Genomic DNA, 26,030 nt, shown 5'->3' with positions numbered 1-26,030 from the left:
AACCAAAAAGTATGCTATAGGGATTCGAAGAACTTGCATCTTTTTAATTCTAAAGAATTATTGGAATCTTTTGCATCTAAAAAATTGTTTATTAGTAAACAGATAATTCTAAAATCTGTTAAAAATGCAAAAAAACAATTTTTAACTTTCTATAGTATACTTTAGGGTGCCTATTTTCAAATCCCAGATCCCATGATTTTACAAAATCTGGATGCGATGGGCAAAAACCGAGTATGCAGTCAGAATCAGCGTATCCGAATTAGTTAAGATTCTTAACTTAAAAATACCTCTCAAGTTAACGTAACCAAAAGTCATGTCGGCCTGTGTATTTAGAGACCCTTCCCTATTTTATGAAGTTTAAAGTTAATAAAATTCAATTGAGAAGAGTTTTACTTTTAGGTAAGAGGGACTTCATGGACTTTCTTCGACAAAATTCTGTGTGGAATGTCAGAATTCAGTATTTCATAAAACTTTTGATCGTCTACGTATAATTTTTCTAATCCTCTTTCAGGTTAAAACAGTCATAAACGAGCTTCCTACTGATAGTCCTAAGGGACTATTTTGTCAGAAAAAAGGGAACTTTAAATAAAATACTACGAAACGATGAAATGAATCATAAATTTGAATCGTTAAAGATGATTTCATTTAGAAATTGGCTGAAACTGTCCATTTAAATCACAGCATTTCATATCCAAGTCCATCTAATAAATTTTAGATGAAAAAAGATTACAATAATCGATCGTCTATCATAGTTACTTTCCTTTACTTTCATAGTCAATATTCATAAAAATAATATGCAATAATCATCAAACTTCGTTATTTGTAACTTTATTTATGGGCAAACTGACCCAACACAACATAAATATGTATAAACATTTACAAATAATTGGTAAATACCAACAAATACATAAAATTTCCCTGATGAATTTTATTGCAGACACACAAATATTTTGGCAATGTCAGTAAAACAAGGTTACATAGAGATTTCCATTTGAATTTTGAAATCAATTAATTTACCTACAAATCTGCAAGATGAAGCATATTATTTTGTGGTTTTAAACCAAAAGGTAATAGCTGAGTTTGATATGCAATTTATTTGCCAATATCCTAGATATATTCCATAAATTTGAGCCATAAATCTGTCTAATGTGTCAAATGTTTGGTACAAAATGTATGTCAAACAAGCCGAGAACATAGTTTTTTAAATATTCATAGCCAGAGTTTTAGAAACAACTGCCAACAACTGTTACGGACAGTAAGTGAAGCGAACACAACTGTACCCCTCTGTGCTCCGCCATAGATTTGGTCGGTTCAGTTGAGTCCTCTCTCCTGGAAAGAGCTTATGCACTGACGATTCACAGCTCATATCGCAGAACCATGTAAGCATCATCTTTCTGGTTGTTGCTGCTGCTGCTGCTGTTGCTACCATGACAACAACTAGTTGCTGCTGCTGCTGCTGTTGCCGTTGCTATTGGCCATGCAAATTTGCAGCTTTCGTTTCGTTTTCATGGACGTCAGCAATCAACCCACACATACACAGAAAGTTAACCATCGAAGGAAGGGCATGGTAATGTAGAGCGAAATGAGAATGAGGGGGAGTGAGTGTAAAAGGTGGGTGGAGTAGGATTGTAGGTGGGGTGGGGGAGGAGTTGCACATTCTACATTTATGCATAGCCTTGTGCATACATATATCAACAGGAGCTGGGTTCTGGGATTTATTGATTGCCACTCCAAAGCGCCCACACATCCTGCAGGTGCACACACACATACGAGAGACACACGACACACAGATAAATGTCCTTTTTGCCACTGCTGGTGCTGTTGTTGCTGGTGCTAGGGTTCCGCACAATGGGCGACATTGTTGTCGTTGGTGTTGGTTGTTGCTGTTGTCGTTATTTTCTGTTATCTCATGTATAAATTAGCAACCAGACAACTAGGCACCAACGGGAGCAACATCATCATTAGCAGCAGCTGATGCGCTACTCCTCCTGCACTTCCTGCACTCCTCTTCGATGTTTTTCTCTGTCCTTCGCATATTTCATGGTAACATGTCCTCCCGCCCTGTTGTTGTGGCAACTTCTGATGGTTGCACAATAAAATTTAATTAACAACTGCTGCACCATAAGTTGCAAGCAGCCACTCCTTTGACCTTTGCACTTGCAACTTCATTAAACTGACACACAATATCTCCTCCAGCTATCTTCCTCCCTCTCCCCTCCTCACTATCAGCCCCTCCCCCACTTACGACCAGCTCGTTGAGAACTTTTCCTTTATTCATTTTCATTTCATTTCATTTGAAAAACAAATATTTGCACTCATTTTGAAAAGCTTTTGCAGATAGTTGTTGTTGGTTTTACTTCATATTTTATTTTGCGCAGCGCTTTAATGAAATTCCCCTTTTTTTTCTCTCTATTTTGTTTTGTTATGTTTTGTTTCGAAGGAAAATGCAAAATGTAAAACTCGTTGCCAACACGTTTTGCCCTCACTCATCCATCCATTCAGATAATCCTTTGCATTTTGGCGCATTTGCACACATTTTCAAATCAAATCGCGTATGCATTATTAATTAGTTCGTTTTCAAGAAAAAAGAAAAAACTTTTCGTTTCGTTTCATTTTTAGGTCTAATGCAATTTCCATGTTGAACATTTTATTACGCACACACAACGGAAAAGCCAAAAGGGGGTGGGAGGAAATATATGTATGTAGGTGAAAAGGTTTTTGCATTTGCAGTTGATTCTCTGTGGTTTTTCTTCTGTCGAGAATCGAGAGCAAAATGGAAAACCACAAATGGCAAAATGCAACTTCTATTGTATTTCCATTTAGTCATTGTTGTTGATCACTCGTACACATGTACATATACATATGTATTTGGTATAATGGTAATAATCAATCGATTCTGTCATCAAAATGGAACAGCAAATCAACGAAATTTGCATTTCCATTTTTATTTGCCTCTCCATTCGGATGAGAGACAATGAATACAAAAGCCTTATGTAGAGGCCATAATTTCATTAAAATTTTAAATCCTCTTTCCCAACCGCATGCAGTTCGATGGCTCATTTATTTTCATATTTAAAGACAATATACATTTGATTTTATTCATTTATGTTAATATTGCAAATTGTTAGAAATTAAGCCTTGAGGAATTTTATTGATTTGTCTCTTTGCAAATTGATTGATATAAAATCTTGTGGAAAATTTAATGCTTTTAGCAGATGTTATCGGGAAACGGAGAAAATTAATTTCAATATTTCATTTCTATTAGTTTTGACTTGAAAATATTAAGATAATGTTGACAACTTTTGTTTTTTTTTTGGGATAAAGTAAATAAATTAAAGTTTCTAATAGTTATTAAGCTGTATGCTAGAACCTAATTAAAGACTACATAAATGCCTTCAAAACTTTACTTGTTTTGATTAGTTTTCAATGAAAAGAATCAGTTTTTTGAATATTGCTTCATTCATTGTAATGAATTTTCAGAATCTTCTAACCAAGTCATCAAAGAAAAACAAATGAATAAATTTGTGGTATAAACTAAATTAATTATTGAATCCTACGAAAACTTAAAGTAATCAGATGTTGGTGACTTCTATGGGAAAAATTTGACTATTTTTCTTTGATTAAATTTATTTTGTGAAATTCAATTGCTTTCACTCAAATTCTACCCAACAAGCCTTATATAAAATTTATGATCATATACGAATCTTAATTCAAACCCTGACTCAAATGGTTATTAATGAGTTCATTTTCCGATAAAAAATTACTTTTTTATACCATAGTTACGACTTCAGTTGAGAAGTTGTAAAAGTCATATTTTTAAACTTAGAACTAGTTGTTATTATTTTTTTATATTCATTCAAAACGTGAGACTCATTGTCAGTAAAATGAGTGATTGATTGAAAAGGACAATTCAAAAAGTCTTGCAAACTCATCTCATCTCATTAATTTAACTTGTTGATAAAAATGAAGTAAGTAAGTCGTCTCGCCGACTTAGGTATACCATACACCAGCAAATATTTCAACTTTATTAAACAAATACATTTTCACATGCTTCTTACAAGCATATCTTAATATCGCGCTCACTCAATCATACGAGCACCCTAGCGCCCCCACCAGCCAACGGCCAACTCCGGCCTTATGGAAAAACGTTTATATGCATAACTCGACTGTTTTTTGTCCGATTTTGATTAAATTTGATAGATATTAGTATTAAATTGAAGTGTGCCAAATTTGATTGCATAAGGTAACAAATTCCGGGAGATAATCAAGTTTTTCAAATTACGGGGGCGGAAAAGGGCGTGGCAAAATTTTTATACATACAAAATGTGTGCATTTACTAAGCGAATATACATACCAAATATGGTGTCTCTAGCTGGAATAGTTTTTGAGATAAACGCTTTTTTTAAATTGCGGGGGCGGAAAGGGGCGTGGCAAAAATTTGAAATAAACTTGATCACTCTACATACTACACGAGTCTACATACCAAATTTGGTGACTCTAGCTCTTACAGTCTCCGAGATCTAGGTGTTCATACGGACAGACGGACGGACGGACAGACGGACATGGCTAGATCGACTCGGTTGTTGATCCTGATCAAGAATATATATACTTTGTGGGGTCGGAGATGCTTCCTTCTGCCTGTTACATACATTTTGGCGACTTTAATATACCATTTCATCCTATGGGTGTATGGTATAAAAACTTTATATAAATCAGAATTTGAACAAAAGAGTCATTTTAGTATCAAATTAATAATTTTTATCAACTTTATAAAATAGAAACCATCAAACAATCTTCTGATTGATAATATTTCTGAAAATCTTATCCCACGGACTGAAAATGTTATCCTACAGAATAGAATATTTTCGGTATATCGAAAATGGAAAATATGGAAGTAAATTAACGATTTTTTTGTTTAATCAAGGATTTCCTAACCGTAATTTTTGAAATCGCATACGTTGCTATTTTCTTGCTTTTGCTTTCAAAATGTTTTCAAAAATCATCTAATTTAGCAGTTTTTAATCTTCGAATCCCTAGAAGTGGTTTGGTGGTGGAAAAGCTATTTTAAATTTGTTAAACTCTAATTCGGAACAGTATATAAGCTCTAGTGGCCGAATTTGAATATATTTCTTGTTTAATGATAAAAAACAAACACAAAAAAAAAGTTAATAATTCTTTCCAATAATCAAAATGCAAATTGCTTTATTTAACTTCTAGTGAAAACAAAAGTTTAATATTCGTAGACTTTTCCCATGTTGGACTGCTTTCCCCCATTCCACTTGGATGAATTTATATTTTTTGTTGATATTTTGGCTTCAATTTAAATGGAAATACCTAAAAGAGTTTTCTTTTCGTACTTGCAAAAGAAATTTAAAACTAGAAACTAACTAAAATTCATTAAAAGCAAAGTTTTTCATCAGAATTTGTGGCCATTTCACTGTGAATCCCTACATGTCCGTGGCAGTTTGTTGGTTTTATTTTTCGGTTAGACACTTGAAATTTTGTTGGGCCAGCTAAAAGGGGCAAACTTTCATCTATCCTGGATGAGGGTTCTTCTCCTGCACATTGATGAGTGGGTGCAAATGATAGCCCCATCAAAAAAAAAAAAAAAACAAAAACAAATCCCACAAAAAATTCAAAAATTAAGGTTTGAAGTTGCCGCCGCTGTTTTTGGGTAACTCAAAGTGAGAGTGCAACAAATGTGAGAGGGGAAAAAAATAATTGCTATGCGAAAACTTGAAGCGCCTCAAGTTGCCTGGCCTCAGTTTGACTACTGTGTACTTCCACTTCTTCTGTTTGGTTCACTCCTTTCGCCTCGTATTCGTTCTCATTCTCTGTTGTCCTTGCGGGGCAATTCAATTTATCAAATGGTTCGTCCGGGGGGCGGCAGGCAAAGGAAAAGGGAAGATGGCAAACAACTTGCAACTAATGAAAATGCACTTAATTTTCCTCCTCTCCAGTCACATGGAACAAATTGCTGTCTGCTTTAGCAAATATGTTCCATATTTTCCAAGAAAATTGTTAACATAAAGGAGAAATCCAGCTGCTCTAGCAGCATACATTCCAGTTACCCTTTCGCTTCGTTGCATTCGTTGTAAGAACAACAGAAGAGAGTGAAATTTGTGCGAAACTTTGGCACAGACTTTTAAATGCAAGCCCATTTTTCCGAATGGGGTTTTGTTTTGCTTCACTTTTTAGCTTGTCAAATAATTGCGCGCTCAATTTGCCGGAAAATGTAGGAAACGAGTGGGAAAAACGGCTGTTGCAACATCGACTGAATGGCAACTGCCTGCTGCAAGTTAAGCCCCAAAAAGAACTTGAAAGGCAAAACGTTTTTGTGTAGTGCAATTACATTCAAGCAAGAGGTGGCAAAATGCGGGAGAGGAGAATAAGGGTGGGCCATACAAAATGTATATCCTAACTGTGTCTATTGTTCCCCCTATCTGAGTGGGACACTTCTCTATGAGCCTCAATATCTCACCACATAAATCTTTGAGTATGCTTGACCATGCTCCAGTTGATGCAAGTGAATGGCTTAATTTCTATTCTCTATTTTATTCTATTTACCCAACATTCTTGTATTGGCTGCTATCATTAAATGCCATAACAATTCAATTATATCCGGGTATAAGGAGAATTTCTTGAAGACCACAAAATCCTTATTGAATGGACTTGCCATTCTCCTGTCCAGGAAAGTTAATTAAACTTTCAATGGCACAGAGATGAAAATGTAATTAAGAGATAAAAGCGAAACTATAAGCAATAATATCCTCTTCTCTGTATGTGTGTGAGGGTGTGTGGGTGTGGGTGGGTGGGTTGGTGGGTGTGGTTTTGGAGGGGTGTGTGGGCCACCCACCTGCATTTATTATATTGACAGATAATGTTGATTGCTAAGCAGACATGGCCAAGTATTTCATTTCATCAAAAGACCCACAAAAATTGACGATAATCATATGATGAAAAGAAAATTTCAGACAGCAGCTGCGACAGCACAAAGCGTGGCTAATGTTTCATAACTGTAATCATCATAAACATGTATTATAGTAATAAGTATAACCATTAAAAATACTACAGTTAGTCGACCTTTTGATACGCTATACTAAGCATATACGCAATAATATTTCAGCTGGAAAGATTTCTTTCTTTACTTTCTATCTGATTAGTAAATTTTCTTTAGCTAAAGTAACTTTAAGCTGAAAACATATTCTTTATATCAAAGCAGGCAATCAATATATTATTTTCATTATGCAAATTCTTTTATTTAATTCACAAAATTTTATTGATTTGTAACATTTTTCGCTGTGTAACACCAACTCCATCCCAAAGACTTATAATTTTGTTAATTCAAGATCAAATCGATGGAAATGTTTCAAAAATTGTCTTCCTTGGGGCTTTAACTTTTTTAATCCATTCCAAAAACATATTCTGAATATGATTTTCTTTTATTTTATTTTAAATTTGTGTAGATTTTCTAAGTTCAGTAGGTAAATCTTTATACAAAATTTAATGCTTAGAAGTTTCAAGAAAATATTTTTCAATTTTTGTCTAAGATTTGTATCTGCCATGTCTGCAAATCCCTTAAAAAGGAGTATTATGTGGCATAACTTTATGGGCCTTTTGTTTTAATTTTGCTTCATTCTGCATTTATTTCTGTTTCTTTTTTTTTGCCCCCGTTTCAAAGGCCTCTTGATAGGCCACGACAAGAGCAACAAATTGCTATCTGTCTGTCGAGAATGTCATAAAAATTAACGTGACATCGTAAATATTTGAACATTTGGGTTATATGAAAGATGTTATATGATGCTGAGTGCAAATATGCGTAAAATGCGTTCAAACGTATAACGAGAGAGAGAGCAGGAAAAAAGGCGTGGCCATCAAAAATGAAATGACACGAATAGGGGGGAGGAGCATGGAGGTGTTGGGGGCGGCTGTTGGCTGATGGGCATATGCTTATAGAAATGGTTGCTGTAGGCATGGCCAAAAAAAAAAACCACAAAAAAACAAGCAAAATATTAACAATTACAAATGTTGGCACTTTGAAGCCAAAAACAAATGTGGATCAGTCAGCTATATGTGTGTGGCCTAATATATGCAAATGTATTTATTTGGCCAAGGCAAAAGAGAAGCCCGTGCCGAAACCGAAGCCAAAGCCAGGAGAAAAGCAAATAAATGTTAATTTAATGTTAATATTGTTTACTTGGCCACAAGGTGTAAGCAAATAGGCAGCCAACACAACCAAAGTCAACTTACTGCCTATGTATTTCTCTCTCACTCCAATCACTTTCTCGCTCTTGCTGTGTGTCTGTGTGTGTGTGCTAAGCACAAATACATTGACTCTTATTTGCATGTTGCCTACTTTTTGGGGCCTTTGCCTAGAGGCGGCAACAAGCAAAAAACAAAAGGGCCCCAAGAATAAAAAAATGAAATAAAATAAAGTGTAAGGGGGAGTAAAAGAAAGTCAGAAAGCAAGGAAGAAAGTAGAGGAAAACATGCAAAATTCATTGAGCAAATGCCAAGAAAACAACAACAGCAACAACAACAGCAACAACAACAACAACAACAGCTGGGGTAAAAGGACCTAGGCCTAGCCCCTTGTGTGGGCGTGCGGAAATTTAATAAGAATTGGATTTTTATGTGTTACGCATACGCAAATAATACAGAAAACAAATGCTCTGCATATGTACGATAAATATGCGTATGTGTGTGTCTGTGTGTGTGTATCTGTGTGTGTGGTGCATTAGGCTGGTTTTCTTTTTTCTGATGTAAAGCCCAACCAAACTGAGAATTTGCAATTATTAAGGGAACTCTGTAAAATTATATGTTGACTCATGAAATATTGAAAATATTACGTATACGTACTGTTGCTTTAACTTTTCACCTTCTTAGCCATGCTTCTTAATTTTTCTTTCATAAAATATTCAATAATATTACGAACTATTCCAATTTGAAAGATCAAAAACTAAGAAAAATGATCTAGAGTCTTTGGACAAATCTATAAATGTTTTTAATTTATTATATGTACAGTGCCGCTCAGCCGAATAGGTTTGAAAAATATGTCTTCTATTTTTCCTTCTCTCTTTGTTCCTATGACATTTTTTTCTTTCTTCTTTTTTGTTTTGAACTTTTTTTAGTTTACTCAAAATACGACAAAAAATGTAATGGGTTCTATGCAACGGTCAATTAGAATTTTGTTTTCATTGTGAAATTCGCTAAATGTGTGGTATATTTTTGGCTCATCTGATTAGGTTTATCAACTTTGACTTCACTTTTTGATTGACTCCATGATTGAAAGCTGTACATATGTACGTATATTCTGAGATATTTCTAGAAATGCACATGGGATACCTTGTTGACTGTATTGTTAGTGTATTCGTTTCACATGAAATTAAGTTTTTATTCATAAAAATTCATGTAGAAGATTTTGTTTTAGTTAATTTTAGTCCCACCCAAATTTTTTGCGATTGCTTGGGAAGAAATCATATCTAAAAGTTCTTTTTGAGTCATTTAATCAGGTAGAAAAGAGTCAAAAAGACTCGTATATGAGTATAAATAAATGTTGTGTTGATGAGAGGCACTTCTCGAAATCCAGAGTTTCGAAAAGCCTGTACCCAGAATAAGTTTCAAGAAGCTTTTTTTTTTTTGGTATGGCTAAAGCCGATAAAACGTCGGAAGTAAAATTTATTGAAAGTTATCAACTATTAGGATAAAAGCGGTTTGAATATTTTCACTGTCTTCTTTTTACTTGGACAATTTCAAACAACTTTCAGTTATCTTATATGTTTCATTCTCTTATTGTTTTCCTAACTGAATGTTATTACAAATTTCACATGCTCCTTAGTAAGAGTAAGAGTTTCCATGAAAATGTTGTCAAAATTATAGTTCCACCAAACGAAGTTATTAAAAAATGGGTTATGGGCAACATGACGTATGAGTAATAAATTTGTATTTAAAAAATCAATTACAAGCAGTTAATTTTTATTTATTTATTTCTATTATTTTGCACAGAAGTAAAAACCACTCTAATTTAGGTATATATCGTAATTGAGCGGCATTTACATACATGTATGTGTATGAATGTAAGTGTCAGCATGCTCCATTGGTTTGCTTTAATTTGGCAAAGGGGGGCACACACACACAGACACAACGATTTGTGTGTGTGCTAATGATTTGATTTATCTGAACCTCAACCCAAAAACCATTGAAAAATAAATCAAGTTAACCCTATGGACCAGACATTTTAGGCCTGGCGCCACATTCATTTTAATGGCAAAACAAATTAAGTCTGGCGAATAAAATAATTTGCCGCAAATTAAATTTCCCCACAAGCGAACATTTTGCATTAAATTTAAAACCCCAGCAAAAAAAAGGAACTTCTACTAATAAATATTCATGCCACGAAACTTTTTTTTTTTTTTTTTTTGGTTTGGTTCGTGTAGTTTGTTGTTGATTTTGCCCATAATTTATGCAAAATAAAGAAAAGAAGCAACAGCAAAAAAAAAAGGACGAAGAAGAAAAACCTAATGAATTTTTTATATGCCAAAAGTAGGTGGATTCGAAAGACAGCAAAAGGACAGGAGCAGCAGCAGCAACAACAACAAATTAATGAAAATTCATGAACGAAAGAAATCGGCGTTGCCTTGCCATTCCCCTCCCCTCACCCTCTCAGCCAAAAAAAACCTCCATTAATGAGTCCAAATTAAAAGCTGCCTTAACATTAATGGAAATGTAAAAAGGAAAATGCTGAAAAATAATAAGCCATAAAGATTTTTCTTTCTCTCAGAGTGTATATGTGTCTGTGTGCCTGTTGCGTATGTGTGTGTGTTGTATTTTTATGGCAAATTGCTAAGCTAATTGCATATTAAAGACCATTGAAGCGTTAATGCCCATACAACAGGAAAAGCAAATTTCAAATTATTTGCATTTAATTAAATCAATTTGAATGCATCGTAAAATCAACCACGCCCACTTCAAAATCTGTGGGCGTTCAACAAAAATAAATCTCCTATATAAGGCCAATTGTTAGGAGGGGATTTTTAGGGCCATCATGTCGCATCGTCCATCCTCCTAATACCCATTCTCCTACTTATGCAAACCAACCAATCCAAACTGTAGCCCAGAGATATATATGTATATAGATACCTGACATAAATCTATTTGCAGCATTTGCTGACTTTGCAAAAAGAGCGCACAAAACCACAAGGGGAGAGAGTGGGCAAGGGGAAAAGGGTGAAAGGGTTTCAAAGTTCAGCATCATCATCTCTTGGCAACCTGGGGCTAGCAATCAGTTTGATATTATATACGATTTTTGATTTCGATTGCCATTTTGCTCGATTCAAATGCGTATTTCAAAGGTTATTTTTTCCATTTTTTTTCATTTTTGTTGCCTTGACGTTGACTCATTTCGTTTCAATTTCCATTTGTCTAGTTTGTGTGGTTTATGGGCGGCCAGTCTGTACTTCATATCGTGGCTTTGCTTTACGTACAGGTTGCAGGTCATTTTCCAACAGAATTTCTAATATAACCAACACAAAAACAGCAGGCGCAGAGAGAAAGGGAGAATAGACACAAAGGTGGACACAGACTTGGTACTGCATTTATGGCAATTTTGTGAAAAGAAATGCAAATCATACATGCAATGCAAGTGCGTTCTGTTCATTAAGGATTTGAAGGCTTCACAAAGGTTGAAGTTCTATGTATATAATGCCTTATGAGACTGGTGACAATGAGATATGAATTCCTTGGTCTAATTAAAACTGAAACTCTCTTCGTTAGTAGAATTTTCTTTTGCAATGAAACGAAATGAAATTTCTAAATAGACAGCTCTTTTGACTTTGTGAGAAATTCAAGTCACACTGCTTTTTAATAAAATTGCATGTGAAATGTAAAGAGCTTATGTCAATGTTGAATTTTTAAAGGATTACTGTAGAATTCAAAATTCTAAAATATGACAGAAAAACCAGAAGGCCAAGCCAGTTTGTATACCATTGCATAATTTTCTTCTACTCTTTCGTTTATGATAATCGCTTAAGGAAACGATAGTTCCTATGGAATAAAGTAATGGGATATAAAATATTGTCAAAGCTGATACACAATACCTGGTGCATATACATGGGACACGAGAAAATCAAAATCAATAATAAAAAACAACAAACGAGCTAACCAAGGGAAAATGATTAGTTCTTCTTGATTGACTGACGTATAGACAGACACTCGTCTCGCTTTACCCATCATGAATATGTACATATATACATACTTCGAATAAAAGATGTTTTCTTCTATGATTCGGGTACTGCTGACCAACTTTAATTATAATAAAATCTATTATTTAATTGAGATTCATTAAGATACCATTTTATCACAAAATAAGACTCTAATGTTTATAGATTCAAACAATTTGGAATAAAAGAATTACTCAATGTTTTGACTGTAGCCAAAAGTTAACGAATTCAAAATTTCTTACAACCCTTCTCACAATCACTAAGTCTTTTTCAATATCGTTATTTATTAACCTCCGTCCGTTTTACTTTGTGTCTGTTTTAAGGTCAAAAGCAAAAGAAATGTTATCTTTCTATTAACGATTACAGAAGTTATATGTAACCAATAGGATTGAAACTTGTGGGTAAATTGAACCCAAAACTTTAAAAATTAGTTAGATGGCAATATGATAGAAACAATATAGTCTTTCTTTTGAAAATTTACTGATGTTTTCTGTGATTTCAAAGTATTTTTATATATTAACTTAATATATTATTAAGAAACAAAAAAGTTTTTATAACGAAAACTACTTTTCAGGCAGTTCTGATGCCACATGTGTATATACTATATGTATAATGGTGGTCCAATTGGTTGAACTCAATTACCGCTACTTAATCTACCTTTGTTTATAAAAAAAACTTAATTGCCATTTTTTATCCCACTCAAATTTTAGTTAACGGCGCTAGGTTTATTGAAACAAAAATACATACATACATATTTGGGTTATCGACTGCCACTTTACCTGCCGATAAAGAATTATTTAATAATATTAGTGATGGTAAAAGATTTGCTACATACCTATGTATGTATGTATGTGCATACATATTTACTTCTTTGATTCTTATTTTATGCCATTTTAAAATAGTCTTAGCGAATGTGAAAAAGAAAATTATGAAAAGAAGTCATCTTTTGGCCAGGATGACTTCTCTTGCGCCCCCTTGTATATATAATTTGGTTGTTTACTACTGTAGGAGGGTATATGTGTAGTACGTTTTGGCACCATAGCTTTAGCCCTTTTTTCCGGACCTCGGAATTCGGAAATGAACTTTTAAACATCGACAAACATCTCTTAGGAAAAATTGTAGATCCAGAAAAAAAATACGACAATCATATTGCACAAATTTTCAATTCAGCCCCAAATGTCAATCTAAATTTGTATTTTTCCTTTTTGGAACTTTCAACTTAACTTTGTTTTAAGCCATTAATTGATTCTAGTTTATTATTTTTCCTGGACTATGAGTGTACATATTCGTACATGATATAAATATAGGTGCATAGCCTACAAACAAATATACATACATATATATTAAATTGTAACCTTATTAAAATGTAAATTACCTTCGATTAAGGATTTAATAGAAGTTGATTAAACAGTGCGAAACACAAAATGAAAAACGAAGCGTGGCCTAAATAAACAATAGATTGATAAAGTAAAAACATAGAAGATAATTATTTTTCATTTCGTTCTCTACAACATAAATCTGACCATGACTGAAAATGAAATACAAAACCAAAATTAATATCATTAAAATAGAGTCCAACAAATAATTTCTAAATAAATAAATAGAAATAAATTTAAATTGAATAAACATTTTATATTCATTCTCTCGTTTATTAAAATTTATGCCTTATTCTGAGTATGTGGGCAAACAATGTGTTAGAAAATAGTTCAAGTTGACTTTATTTGAGAGAATTTTTCGTCTAAATTATTTAATCCCTTGACAATAAATCTTGAGCCAGTTGACTTGTTAATCCTTTTAACATATAATACTTTAAGTTATTTGGACTTTCTAAATGTAAAGTCAAATATCTTTCAATTAATGACAACATTTTGTCTTAATAATTACTTAATTACTCCTTGTTTAAAAGGAGTCACATTTGAAGACTTTTGCAAATGTTTTGTCTTTAAAAATGGAATTTTAAATGATTTTTAAAACATTTTTGTTGCCACAACTAAGTAAAATTCGTGGGTTGGTCTTCTTCAGTTTTTCTTCTTAACTACCTAACATCAGTCTCTTTTTGTTGCCATTCAACTTCCTGTTCCTGTTTCCTTTTTTCATTCTTGACCATTTTGTTGGCCTTTATGCGTCAGTTTATCTTCTCCTACTTTTGCTTCTGCCACTCAATTTATTAGTACGCTCCTTGACTAGACACACAAAAGGAAAATGTCTAAAAGTGGCTCCCACAACAACGGAAACAAAAAAAAAAAAAACAAGAACAAAAATATTGCCGAAAAAGTTTATATTTATGCTGGATTTTGGTCGAGGAGCTGTTGCCTAATTGCGTGCCAAATTTGTGTGGGGGTCAGTGTGGATGCCACAACATTTTTTGCTTAGAAATGTGGCAAGATAAATCAACCAGAGAAAGAGACAGACAGATAGTGAGTCGGACAAAGAAAGAGAGACAGAGAGAGAGAATAACAAACGTGTTGAAAATTTATGAATAAAATGAGTCTGCATAAATCAACGAAGTAGGCGGAGGCGACACACAGACCCATAAAATGCGAAAAAATGAAAAACGGAGCAAGAACCACAGCTAGAAACAACACCACCAAGAAAAAGGACCATCATAAGCTTCGTGTGGGTGTCAGCCATGCGGCTCAAATCTTGTTGCCGTGAAATGCCGCTGCTTATTTACACTTAATAAAGCTGAGACAAAGCCTTGCTGCAACCAAAGCCACATAAAATCAAATGCAGGAGGCAACCAGGCACATGGGGCACATGGGGCACCCAACACATGCAACACACCAACCAAAGCATGGTTGCTGCCACAGCATTCTCAGTCTGCTTGTTTTTACAGACTTTCCGGCTGAGCTTCATTATGTTTTATTTGTTTGTCTGCAATTGAGATACCCTCTAATCCCGTCGAGTTGTTAAATTCGCCATAAAGGGGAAGCAAGTTGATCGATGCACTTTAGAAAGTCATTTCAGAATCATCGCTCTTAAGTCAGATACAATTATAGAAGTCCTTTAATCACTTAACCATAAAACACTTTAGCTATTAAAATTGTTACAGCTTGTAAGCTGTGTTTTAGTGTTGGAAAGTTGAAAGTGTAGCAAGTTTGAAATCGCTTTTTTAAGAATTAAAGATGACTTACTTTGTAAGCTATTTTGGTTGAGCTTCCCTGCAAATTCTTGTATGATAAACTATCTATATACATATTACTATAGGAAATTTTAGTCTTTGTCATATTTAATACAAGTTTTCTTGTTATGAAAGTGTTGAAAAGTTATCGATAAAATGGTAATCAGTGATAACATTGTAGGGGAACATCTCTATCAAAAATAGCAAGACAATGTTAACCAATACCGAAATTTCAATACTCGTCAGAATCAAGGGAAAAATTAAAAGAACTAACACGAAAAAGCGAAAAAGGTTTTAAATTTTCAAAAAAAGACCTTAATTTGTCTTGATATTGAAAAGGAATAGCTAAATAGAGATACTTTTGGATAAGTAACAATAATTTATAAAGTCTTTCATATCTAACTTCTGGTATAGACTGAGAAGTTTATGAGTTGGCCTTTAATTTCTAGGCTGTCGAAAAGTAAAATGTGAAAATCTTCAATAAAACGAACCTTTAGATTATTGAAAAATGAAGAGGTTAATTTTTAAAGCCACTAATAAATTCTTTTTTGGAGGCAAATTCATGATGTGAATGTGTTAGACTGTGAGTAATACTACTTTCTTTTAACTTTTAAGAGAGCATTTTCGCGTCGAATCCTTAGAATAAGCCATGCAAATTTTTAAGCTTAGTTGTGTGTGTGTGTTGTGTGTTGTTGTGTTCTCGTTCTGTGTGTGCCTAGGCATTAAATGCTTAGCAAGTCAAGTAGGCGAAAGACGCAGCTTTAATGCATAAACAGGCAGCAGCAGCATCAAGAGCAGTGGCAAGGCAGGAAAATGATGAGAGGAGGGGAGATGAACTGAGCTGGGCGGAGGTGGTGGGTTTCAGCAACGTGGAAGACTTGGCACGCTTTAATGAGCTGCTGTGGAACACTTGCATCCATGTTTGCTTTGCCATTGCTTTCGCTTTTGGGCTCTTTGTTTCTTGTTTCTTGTCTTTGTCATGATTAATGGGGGGCCCTGTTATTATTTATTTTCTTTGTGCCAAGTCCCTGACAGTTGCTGCCGGTCGTGCAGGTCCTGTTCCTGGCCCTGGCTCACAGCATTGACACATGTTGTCAACGTTCTTTATCATTGCTGAAGGTCCTTTTATGGCATTATTAAAACAGAAAAAAAATAAACATGAAGGAAATCCTCTTGCAACTGTGACTACGTTTTTCGTATAAATTCACAATTATATTTTATGACAATTTCAACAATTTTTTCTGATAAAAGTTTTGTCGACTTTTCCGCAGGGCAAATAAAAAATTTTCTCCATTGATTTTTACCACCATAAGGCGAAAGCAAATTGGTTTCATTTTCTCTTTCAACAAGTGTGCCAAATCGTTTGATTCTTTTTTTTTTTTTTTTTTATAGTGCAAAATGCTAACCATTTAAGCCGAGATTAAAGCGCCTGTGGCACACATAACACATCCACAGAATTCCATTACCTCCGACTCTGCCCCGGCCACACTTTGCTTTGTCTCTGTTGCTATAATGGCAGGGCACGTGGCATGTTCATGTGGCATGTCCATGCCGTGGCACAAAACCTGGATCCTGTGGCCAGTAAAAAATGTTGTTATGAAATAAAAATCGGTTGGTTTCTTTTCCGTTCGGTGTTTTTTTTTTTTATTTTTAACTGCAAAGAATGCTTTGACCCAAAAGCAAACAGCTAAAGTAAGCGGAATGAAAATGAAGATGGAAAGAAATATGAGTGGGTGGGCGAGAATGGGACATAAGTAAACAGCCAAAGGTTCCTCTTGGACGCACTGGTGGCAACCTTCTGGGAGCAGGACATCAATCAAAATGCAACAGCAGCCGCAATTCGCGGCAGGAGTCCACAAAATTTATGTAGGAAGGGAGCTGCCACTAAGGGATGATGCTGGAATAGAGAATGGGAGAATGGGAGATGGAGGGGCGGCAGTGCCTAAGGAATTTTCAATTTCGCCTTGTGGCGTAGAAAATTTATTAAATTGTTGCGGTCGCTCGTCTGTTTGCCAAGTGGCCATACACACAGCCACCCACCCATAGACTCACAGCCTGTGGCATAATTTATGCTTAGAAAATGAAATGCTTCTCTCGATCGACCCAGTTGCTCCCTTTTAACCGCAACCAATAAATGTATCAATCATGAACCGCACACAAAAGGCCAGCATTTTGATTTGTTGTTGTTTCAGCCATTGTTGTTGTTCGAACTGCCGTCAATTGCCAATCATGATGAAGGCATTTGCATGTAGCTCTTTCCTGTCGTCCATCCTATCACTGGCTGGGAAATGCATCATAAATAAAGGTGGCAGTCAGAGGTCAGTTTGCCCCGACATGGTAGAAAAAGGAGCAAAAAGGCGATGGAGGAGGGGGGAGGAGGCAGAGACGGAGAGTTGCAAATGGCATATAGATAGTGGCTCTTAAAAAAAGCTTTTAGCCTCGTTTCACTTTCATTTTGTATGGGATTTTCTTTTTCACTTTTTCTGCATTTTTCCTGCTGACCAACAGATTCCCAGTGAGCGTATATTGCTTATACGCCCCTTGCTCCCATCACAGTTGGGTCTGCATATTTATGAGAGTTTTCCTTTCAACGACTGATTGGAGCTTCGTTTTTCTTTTTTTTTTTTTTTTCTTTTTGCTTGTTATCTACCTTTCATTTTTTTCTATTTCCTTTTTTGTTAGTGGAAAATTGCTTCTCAGCGGCTGTTTGCTTTCTCTCATTTAATTAGTTTCTATGTTACGCCTGGCTTTTTGCCCAACCAAGTCACGTCCCAGTGGCCTATTGATAAATAGACAGACCGACAGACAGACAGACAATGGACAGAAAGACCGACAGACAAGGGCAACATTTATTGACAAATTTTATTGTTGCCGCCCTTTTTAGAGTTTGTTTTTCTATGAAATCTGTATTGAATGGAAAGTTGAACCTTTCAGTTTCAGTTTTTCCCCCTTTCATTTGTTAAATGAACAGAAAGAAGTCATTAGAAGTCACCAGCTGGGCGTCAAGTTAATTTTTGTATTCACATTCATTTCGTTCTGGATTTTATAATTATTCAGCAATTAAAAACGAATGCCAGAACTGGCGACAGCCTTAGCCTTAATTAATGGCCGACGCATGTTGAAAACGTCGTTGACGTCGTCGTCTCTGTCGACGTCAAAAGTTAAAGTCAGCCAAAGACCATGAAAAAACAGCAAGCAAAACTGTTGACAACAAAGTTTCTATGAGAAAAGGAAGTGGTGGGTGGGGGGTGGAAGTGGGGTTGTGTTGAAGGGACATGCCAGTGCCCTCTGCTTCCCCCCTTACTCTATTTGGCTCTCTGACAAGCGACAGTGGCAAATTTTTCAGTAGCAAAATTCCTGGGCGACATTGTCAAGAAGGAGGATGGTTACCAAGTGCTAGGGAGAGGGGGATTTTGTGAATTGGGGAGGGAGTGATGGGTAGCCAAAAAAAAAACAAGAAAGAACGGTGAGCTGGATGGATGCGGGTGTTGACGTCAGGACATGAGGCGAAACAAACAAGACAAGTAAACAGACATTTGACTAAAGACAGTGCATACTTTTCGGGGCTGAGGGATATTTTGTGCCTGTGCCTGTGTGTGTGTATGTTAGTCATGTGCTACAAGCTCATAAAAAGCATTTATTTAGCCAAGAGCCAAGCAAGTGGCACATGACACCACCAACTACAGCGGCAACGACAAAATGGCGACAGCGACGTGCCGCACACACAACGCGAAGGGAAAGAGGAGCATGTACGTCAACGCATTCCCCTCCATTTGGGAAGGGGGAAGAAGCATGGCTTGGGTATGGGTATGGAAGTGGGTGTGGGTTGCTTGGGCTATGTAATGCTGATTTGGCTTTTACCACATCATTATGTCTTAACTGAACGTTCGCTTCTCCAGTCTTTGTCATGGTCTTGTTAAACAACTCTTTTTTTTCTTTCTTTTTCTTCTCTATTTGCAGGCTGCCAGTTTGTTAGGACGCTTTGCATACCCCACACCGAGGTTTGCTATGATGGTAAGTCCCTTCTCACATAGTTACACGCTCTCATTGTTAGTTGGCCAACTGATATATCCCCATTGCCAAGATGGTGTTAAGCTCACAGATTGTGTTCATCATCAGTTAAGCGGCATGGAAATGTGTCTGCGTGTCAGTATGTATGTATGTGTGTGTGTGTGTGTGTATGTGTGTGTGTGTGTGTATGTGTGTGTGTGTGTATGTGTGTGTGTATTTGGGTTTTAGTGAGTGTGAAAATTCTACGAAAATTGAATATGCTCTCTTAACTTGAGTTAAGCTTTTACATGGACATAACCACTTTTAGTGAGAAAAACATAGGAAACAAATAAAGCATTAAGCTTAAGTCTGAAATGAAGAAGAAATTGCTATAATAGGTTTGCGTCTCATTTAACGAAAAACTCAATTGATTCCAGGGAACTGCTTAATGAATCAAGTGAGTTAAAAGCTTTATCAGTGTTCTTTTTAATAGGACAGCATTTATTCAATATCAATAATTATCTCAACGAAGCATTTCGATTAGAAGTGTTCTAACAATTTCTTAGAAAAGGAGGTAAACAAGTTAGACAATGTTCTTTTGTCCAGCATTGACCATTTTTCCGTTTATTTGTCGAAATCTAAACAATTGGATATCTATAAAAACAAATCAAACTTACATTTAAGTAAGTGCTTTGAGTGCGAGAGAGATAGCTAACGTCTGGGTAATCAGTAAATACAGAGAAAAGGCATTACGGTTCGGAAAAAGTAGCTTTGGAATATAAATTTTATAGTCCAAATTTTATTAGTCTTGGAGTTTCTCCTAGGATATATTGGGATTCGTTTAAAAGAAAAAAGAATAATATCACAAATTAAGATCTAACAAGTTAAAATCGTCTAAATTCATAAGATTTGTTCAAATCAAATCGGCTGAAACTCAGTTTTGAAGAACCACAATTTTTCTAGAAAATATCAGTTCTAGAAAGTTTTGTCTCATTATCACTATCAAATTTTTTTTTTTTAGCCTTTGCAAACTTTTGAAGGCTAGTGTAAACATGAGAAGCATTTTGAAATAAAACTTATGTTAAGTAATGACAAAAGTTTTCTTACAAAACAGAATTTTCCCCAAGTTAAGCAAAATGCTTAGAAAGTTTTTAACAATTGCCTTAGCATATATAGTGTCATATTGACATAGTAGTGTCTGTTGGAGTAGCGCAGATTTATAGCCAGATTATTGGCTGCTATCCCAAAAAAAAAAAAAAAACTGTTTATCATTCTGTGCAAAATAAACTCGGGCTGTGTGAAAGGTCCTTTCGGCTAGCTCAATTGCCTTAAGTGCAGACAAAACAGGAATTTAAAACCAGTTGCTTTGCTTTTGCCCCACACTCAAGCCGAAAATGCAACAAAATCATTGGCGATTCCAAAGTGCAAAGAGAAGAAACGGGGGGCTAAGGATGGAGCAATGGCATATTCGTATTTGCCGAGCTCTTCAATGCCAGGCCAAGCGACGGTGAGCGCAAATAGCGACACCCAAAACAAATGGTTGTAGGTAAGATAGAAGGGAAAGCCGTGTCGAGGCAGGGTTGTGATGGAGGGGGAGAGAGCCAGTGCATTATCGAGAACACACTCAATTACTTATGTAAGCACACAGAGAAACCCACACCATGTGAACAAGGCGAAGGGAGCCAGCGAACAATTGGAAAAGCAGCTGCTGCTGTGAAAAATTGCGAAAATTGTAGGAAAATGGTTGACCTCAAAAAAAAAGAAGAAGACGGGGTGAATGTAAATAGAGAAGGCGGGATAGATGGGTAAAGAGGGGGGAAGTCGCACACATATGCAGCAGTCATAGTCACGGTTTGGTCCACATGAAAAGGCATTTACATTATGCAAATTACAGCCGAGACAAGCCACAAGGATATGCATTTAAATGCTCGTAAATTGTAATGAAAACAAAAGGTGCTGAATCACAGAAGAAGATGGCGGCAAGTGGTGCAAAAGGGACGCTCGATTTATGCTGTTACACGCTCTATTAATACCATGCAGGAAAAACAAATGAACGAATTCATTTTTCTTACTCTTTCTCTGTCTCTCTCTCTCTCCCGTTTTAGATAACATCTTCGGCAAATGCATTCCCACCACCGGCGTCGATGTTGAGGACATTGAGAAGTAATTATCCTGCAAAGCCTTAAGTCCGGATTGACCAGCATATGTAATCCTTTGTTTGCTTTCTTCTTTTCTTTTGAAGGACACCACTCACTGAGGACCAGTCCCGTCTGTTGGCCACCATGCTGGAGGAGCTCCAGGGCGCGGGCTTAGGCTGGGACCATCCGTATGTACAATGCCGCATCCAGGGCTCGCTTTTTTCGCTGCAACGTCAACAGCAGTTGCCTCCGAATCTGTGTGCCAATCTGGCGCCAGTTCCCCCAGAATATGGGGATCCGGCCAGTGCATTGGCCTATGTCCGTTTCACTCCACCCGAACCGCAAATCGAGGGCGAATTGGATTACTACGAACAGCAGCCGGGTCAATTGTATCCCATATTGCATAAGAAGCAGGACACCCAAGACAATGGCATCAATAGCATCATCCATCAGTTGCAACTGCAGGATAGGCGACGCTTGCGTCACGATCCTGGTGAGCTAGAGCATTTCGGCAAGTTGGATCAATTGGGTCATGGGGCGCAAGCAGCTCAACTGGAAACTCCGAGTGTAATGGATGTCTTCCTGGACACCGAACGGCAGAGGCTGGAACAACAAGCCCGATTAGCCGATCAAGAGCAAGAGCAGCAGAAGCAACATGAACGTCTCGAACTGTATCAGATTCTGGCCGCCTCAGAGCCCGATCCTCAGCCCTACCAACGTAAAATGCAAGCCAATGCCATGGACACCTTGGAGTCGATAGTGGAACAGCAAAAGGAGCAGCAGCAACAACAGCAGCAGGAGCAGGAGGAAAAGGCTCCTGTCTATGTGCCCGAAGATGTGAACGAGTCCAGTGAACTTTACATTCCCGATAACTTTGCACCCTTCAAGCGTGTTCGAGGACGAGGACGAAATCCGATTGAAGTCGAAGAGCCACCAAAGCGTTCCTTCTTCCGTGAACTGGCCAGCAGAAATAATGCGCCAGAGCCCGAGCCTGAGGCGATGGTAAAACGACGTCCGCCCTTCTATGATCAACAGGAGTTGGCTTTCGATACGGGTCTGTTGCATAACTCACTGACTCCACTGCAGGAAGAAGCTATGCTGGCCTCAAACACCTTTCCCCGGACGGCCAATGGTCAAAGGTTATACACTGAAGGCGGCTTGCTAATGATGCCCTACAACTCGGACCAGGACTCAGACCTCGATGGCATGCAGGCAGATGAACCAGCAGCAACAATCAAACAATCGCTGTTGGCCAATATGCTGGGCTTTGCCCGACACGAGCGTCTGGATGTTAAGAAACCCGGACCACAGTTGGGACCGCCTAAGCCCGCGGCCGCTGAGCTCAACAATCACCTGGAAACGGACAAGGCACGCAGTAGCAAACAGCAGAACAAGGAGGTCCTGCCCGCGCACATCAAGGGCAGCAGCAACAACGACGAGGACGATGCACACAAGAAGAAGAAGGTCATGCAGGAGCAGCACTCGGCCGAGGATCATGCGCCGCACACCGTAGACACTGAATATGCACATGTGTTCGTGAAGAACCCGTAAGTCTTTCTGATCTTCCTCCAGTCTCTGTGAGGTCTAATCCTTGTGGTTATTTGTTTCGCAGAATTGACAGTTGGTACGATGGGCAGCGTATTATGAATGAGTTGGCGCAAATACTACACATGCAGGGATACTTTTCTTATTTAACGTAAGTAACACGAACACAAATCTTCTTTCATTAGAGCTGCTAACCCATGATGATATTCTATTCTCCGTAGCGTTCAACCGCACGAAGTGAGCTTCCGGGTGGACTCAAACAACCCCGAACGCAAAACCGCCGGAGATGTGGCACGCATCATCAACGAGAACCGCGGCGTGAAGAACAACATTCAGCGACGCGTTGGCTTCTATGTCCTGCATGCTGGCGTGGGTGACAAGATCAAGGATTTGTCAGATCCCAGTGTCTCCGCCTCGCACATAGAGCTGGCCGAACAGGGGCCAGATGTCACTCACATTATGGCATACATGTTCGCTGGAGCAGGCGCTGCGGCTGTCATTGTGATCTTTGTCACCCTGATTCTGATCAAGAGGCACGATCGCAAGCGCGACAAGCTGGGCGGCCTGCAATCGGGCATAGCTGGCACAGAGACCTGCAGCAAGGACTATCAGGAACTGTGCCGAGCCCGCATGGCTGGCAAAAGTGGCAGTGGCAGTGGCGGCTCAGGAGCAACTGGAACTGGAGCTGCTGGTGAGCCTGCCCACAGTGGTCGCATAACATCGCTGAGCAAGGAGAACGAAGGACGACCACCATCCTCACGATCTAGTACTTCATCGTGGAGCGAGGAGCCGGCATTGACGAATATGGATATATCTACAGGACACATGGTTTTGGTAGGTCGTCATCCTTCCATCAGAATTTGAATGACTTCTAATTGATTTTGGTGTCCTTGCAGTCTTACATGGAGGATCACTTGCGAAACAAGGGACGACTGCAAAGGGAATGGGAGGCCTTGTGCCGCTACGAGGCTGAACCAAGTGCACGGGAGGCTGCCTCACAGCCTCAGTGTGTTAGCCTTAACCGTCCCGGAGCTCCCTTGCCCTACGATCATTCGCGTGTGGTCCTCAACCATTTGGCCAATGCCGAGGGATTGGATTATGTGAATGCCTCTACAATTGTGAGTCTATTTACAAAGGGTCTATTTACTCTGTAGTCAGAATTTAATTTGAAATTCTCATATCTCAGACTGATCACGATCCCCGCGCTCCAGCCTATGTGGCTGCTCAAGGACCATTACCATCGACTTTGGCACACTTTTGGCAAATGATTTGGGAACAGGGTGCAGTGGTCATTGTGGCCCTGTGTCGCCTCCAAGAGAATGGAGAGGTGGCTTGTGCTCGCTACTGGCCGGAAGAGGGTGCAGAGGTCTATCACATCTATGAGGTAAGCTTATCCCAGAGTGAGTGATAGTCCTAACACTAACTCCATTTTCTTCTCATCTCAGGTTCATCTCGTTAGTGAACACATTTGGTGTGATGATTACCTCGTACGTTCTTTCTATTTGAAAAATCTGCGCACTAGCGAGACCCGCACAGTGACACAATTCCATTTCCTGTCCTGGCCTCAAATGGGCATACCCACTCAAGCCAAAGCCCTTTTGGACTTTAGACGGTGAGATTAACTAAAGATTCAATTGAATAATTTACTAATCCTAATCATGCTTAACAGAAAGGTGAACAAATCGTATCGAGGTCGTCGCTCTTGTCCCATAGTGGTCCATGGAAGTGCTGGTGCTGGTCGCACTGGTGCCTACATCTTGTTGGATTTGGTCTTGGAACGCATGAACAAGGGTGCCCGTGAAATTGATATAGCCGCCACGCTGGAACACTTGAGAGATCAACGAGCTGGTGTCGTGGCCACACGACAGCAATTCGAATTCGTTCTCATGGCAGTGGCCGAAGAGGTTCATGCCATCTTGAAGGCATTGCCGGCCAATTCGTCGGGCGAAAAGCGTGAATTGGATAAGGATCCGGCACTCACAGCGGCAGCCCCTGTGGCCCCTGGCTCCTGCTCCACCAAAGAGCCACTGAAAGAGGACAAGGCCCAGGAGGCAGCCGAAGAGGAGGCACCCACCAGTAGCATCAAGGCGGCGGCGGAACAACAAAAGACGCCAGCCAAAAAACAGCAGCCGCAGCAGGCAAAGAAGTAAATCAACGTCCACGTTCGGCGTTAATTTAGTTTCATCATTTATTTTCTTAAGTTTTGTTTGATGTTACAAAATTGTTGCAGCGTTTCGGGGGTCCCTTATATATATATATATATAATAGTTATATAGATATATCAATATATTGCCCTTTGTTCCCTTAGTTATAGAATTGTGACTCTAAATTGATTTATTATTTGGTCTAAGCACTTGGAAGGTTCGAAAAAGGCTTGAATATGGTTGGCTAGAGATGGTTTCAAATTATATAATTTTGCGATAAGTTCATCCTTAAGGACACATTGAAAATGGGATGGCATTTAACCGTTTTTTTGGGGGCTTGGCACACACGCACGCTGCTTTTGGTGTGCACACCAGCCCGTCGCATCTCAAGTGCGTTTCGAGTGGATCAAGCTCCGTGCCGGACCCGTCAATGTGCAACAACAAAAAAAACCAAAAAACAATTAAAACAAAACCAAAAAATGAAATGCAAATTTAATGCACATATATTTAGCATATATATATATATATTTGAGTGTTATCAATGTAATGGTATATACAAGCAGAACATATTTACATGCATACTTATATACACCTCTATATATATACATATATCTCTCTGTACATGTGTCTAGATGTTAAGCAATTCAATTATGAAATGTGCATTTTGACTTTATATCGATGTTGGCATTAATCAATTTACAAAGCAAAACAAAACCAAAAAAGAAAAATACTGAAACTCAAAACTAATCGATGTGCTTGACAGATATAGCCAGATGATAAAAGCTATATACTACATATTTATATAGCTGAAAGGCAAACTGAATTAAGAACAACAACAATCGAGAGCTAAATGGTATACATATGCCGTCAAAAA

The 26,030-nt window shown here is 37.7% G+C and overlaps 1 protein-coding gene across 2 annotated transcripts in view; it reads left to right on the top strand.

Moving 5' to 3' along the window:
* LOC6644046 overlaps window positions 1–25,642 on the top strand; it is a 45,249-nt gene extending 19,607 nt beyond the window's left edge. For both annotated transcript variants that reach the window (XM_002066811.4, XM_015178004.3), the window contains exons 3-11: window positions 19,300–19,353; window positions 21,435–21,492; window positions 21,572–23,014; window positions 23,080–23,163; window positions 23,234–23,846; window positions 23,909–24,130; window positions 24,199–24,396; window positions 24,458–24,624; window positions 24,682–25,642. In XM_002066811.4, the coding sequence (XP_002066847.2) occupies window positions 19,300–19,353; window positions 21,435–21,492; window positions 21,572–23,014; window positions 23,080–23,163; window positions 23,234–23,846; window positions 23,909–24,130; window positions 24,199–24,396; window positions 24,458–24,624; window positions 24,682–25,162 (3,320 nt within the window). In that variant the 3' untranslated portion in view covers window positions 25,163–25,642. The remainder of the gene's footprint in view (window positions 1–19,299; window positions 19,354–21,434; window positions 21,493–21,571; window positions 23,015–23,079; window positions 23,164–23,233; window positions 23,847–23,908; window positions 24,131–24,198; window positions 24,397–24,457; window positions 24,625–24,681) is intronic.
* Window positions 25,643–26,030: the final 388 nt, after the last annotated feature.

Source organism: Drosophila willistoni (assembly GCF_018902025.1).
Source record: "Drosophila willistoni isolate 14030-0811.24 chromosome 2R unlocalized genomic scaffold, UCI_dwil_1.1 Seg167, whole genome shotgun sequence".
Classification (NCBI taxonomy): Eukaryota; Metazoa; Arthropoda; class Insecta; order Diptera; family Drosophilidae; genus Drosophila; species Drosophila willistoni.
This window is presented reverse-complemented; position numbering and strand designations above follow the sequence as displayed.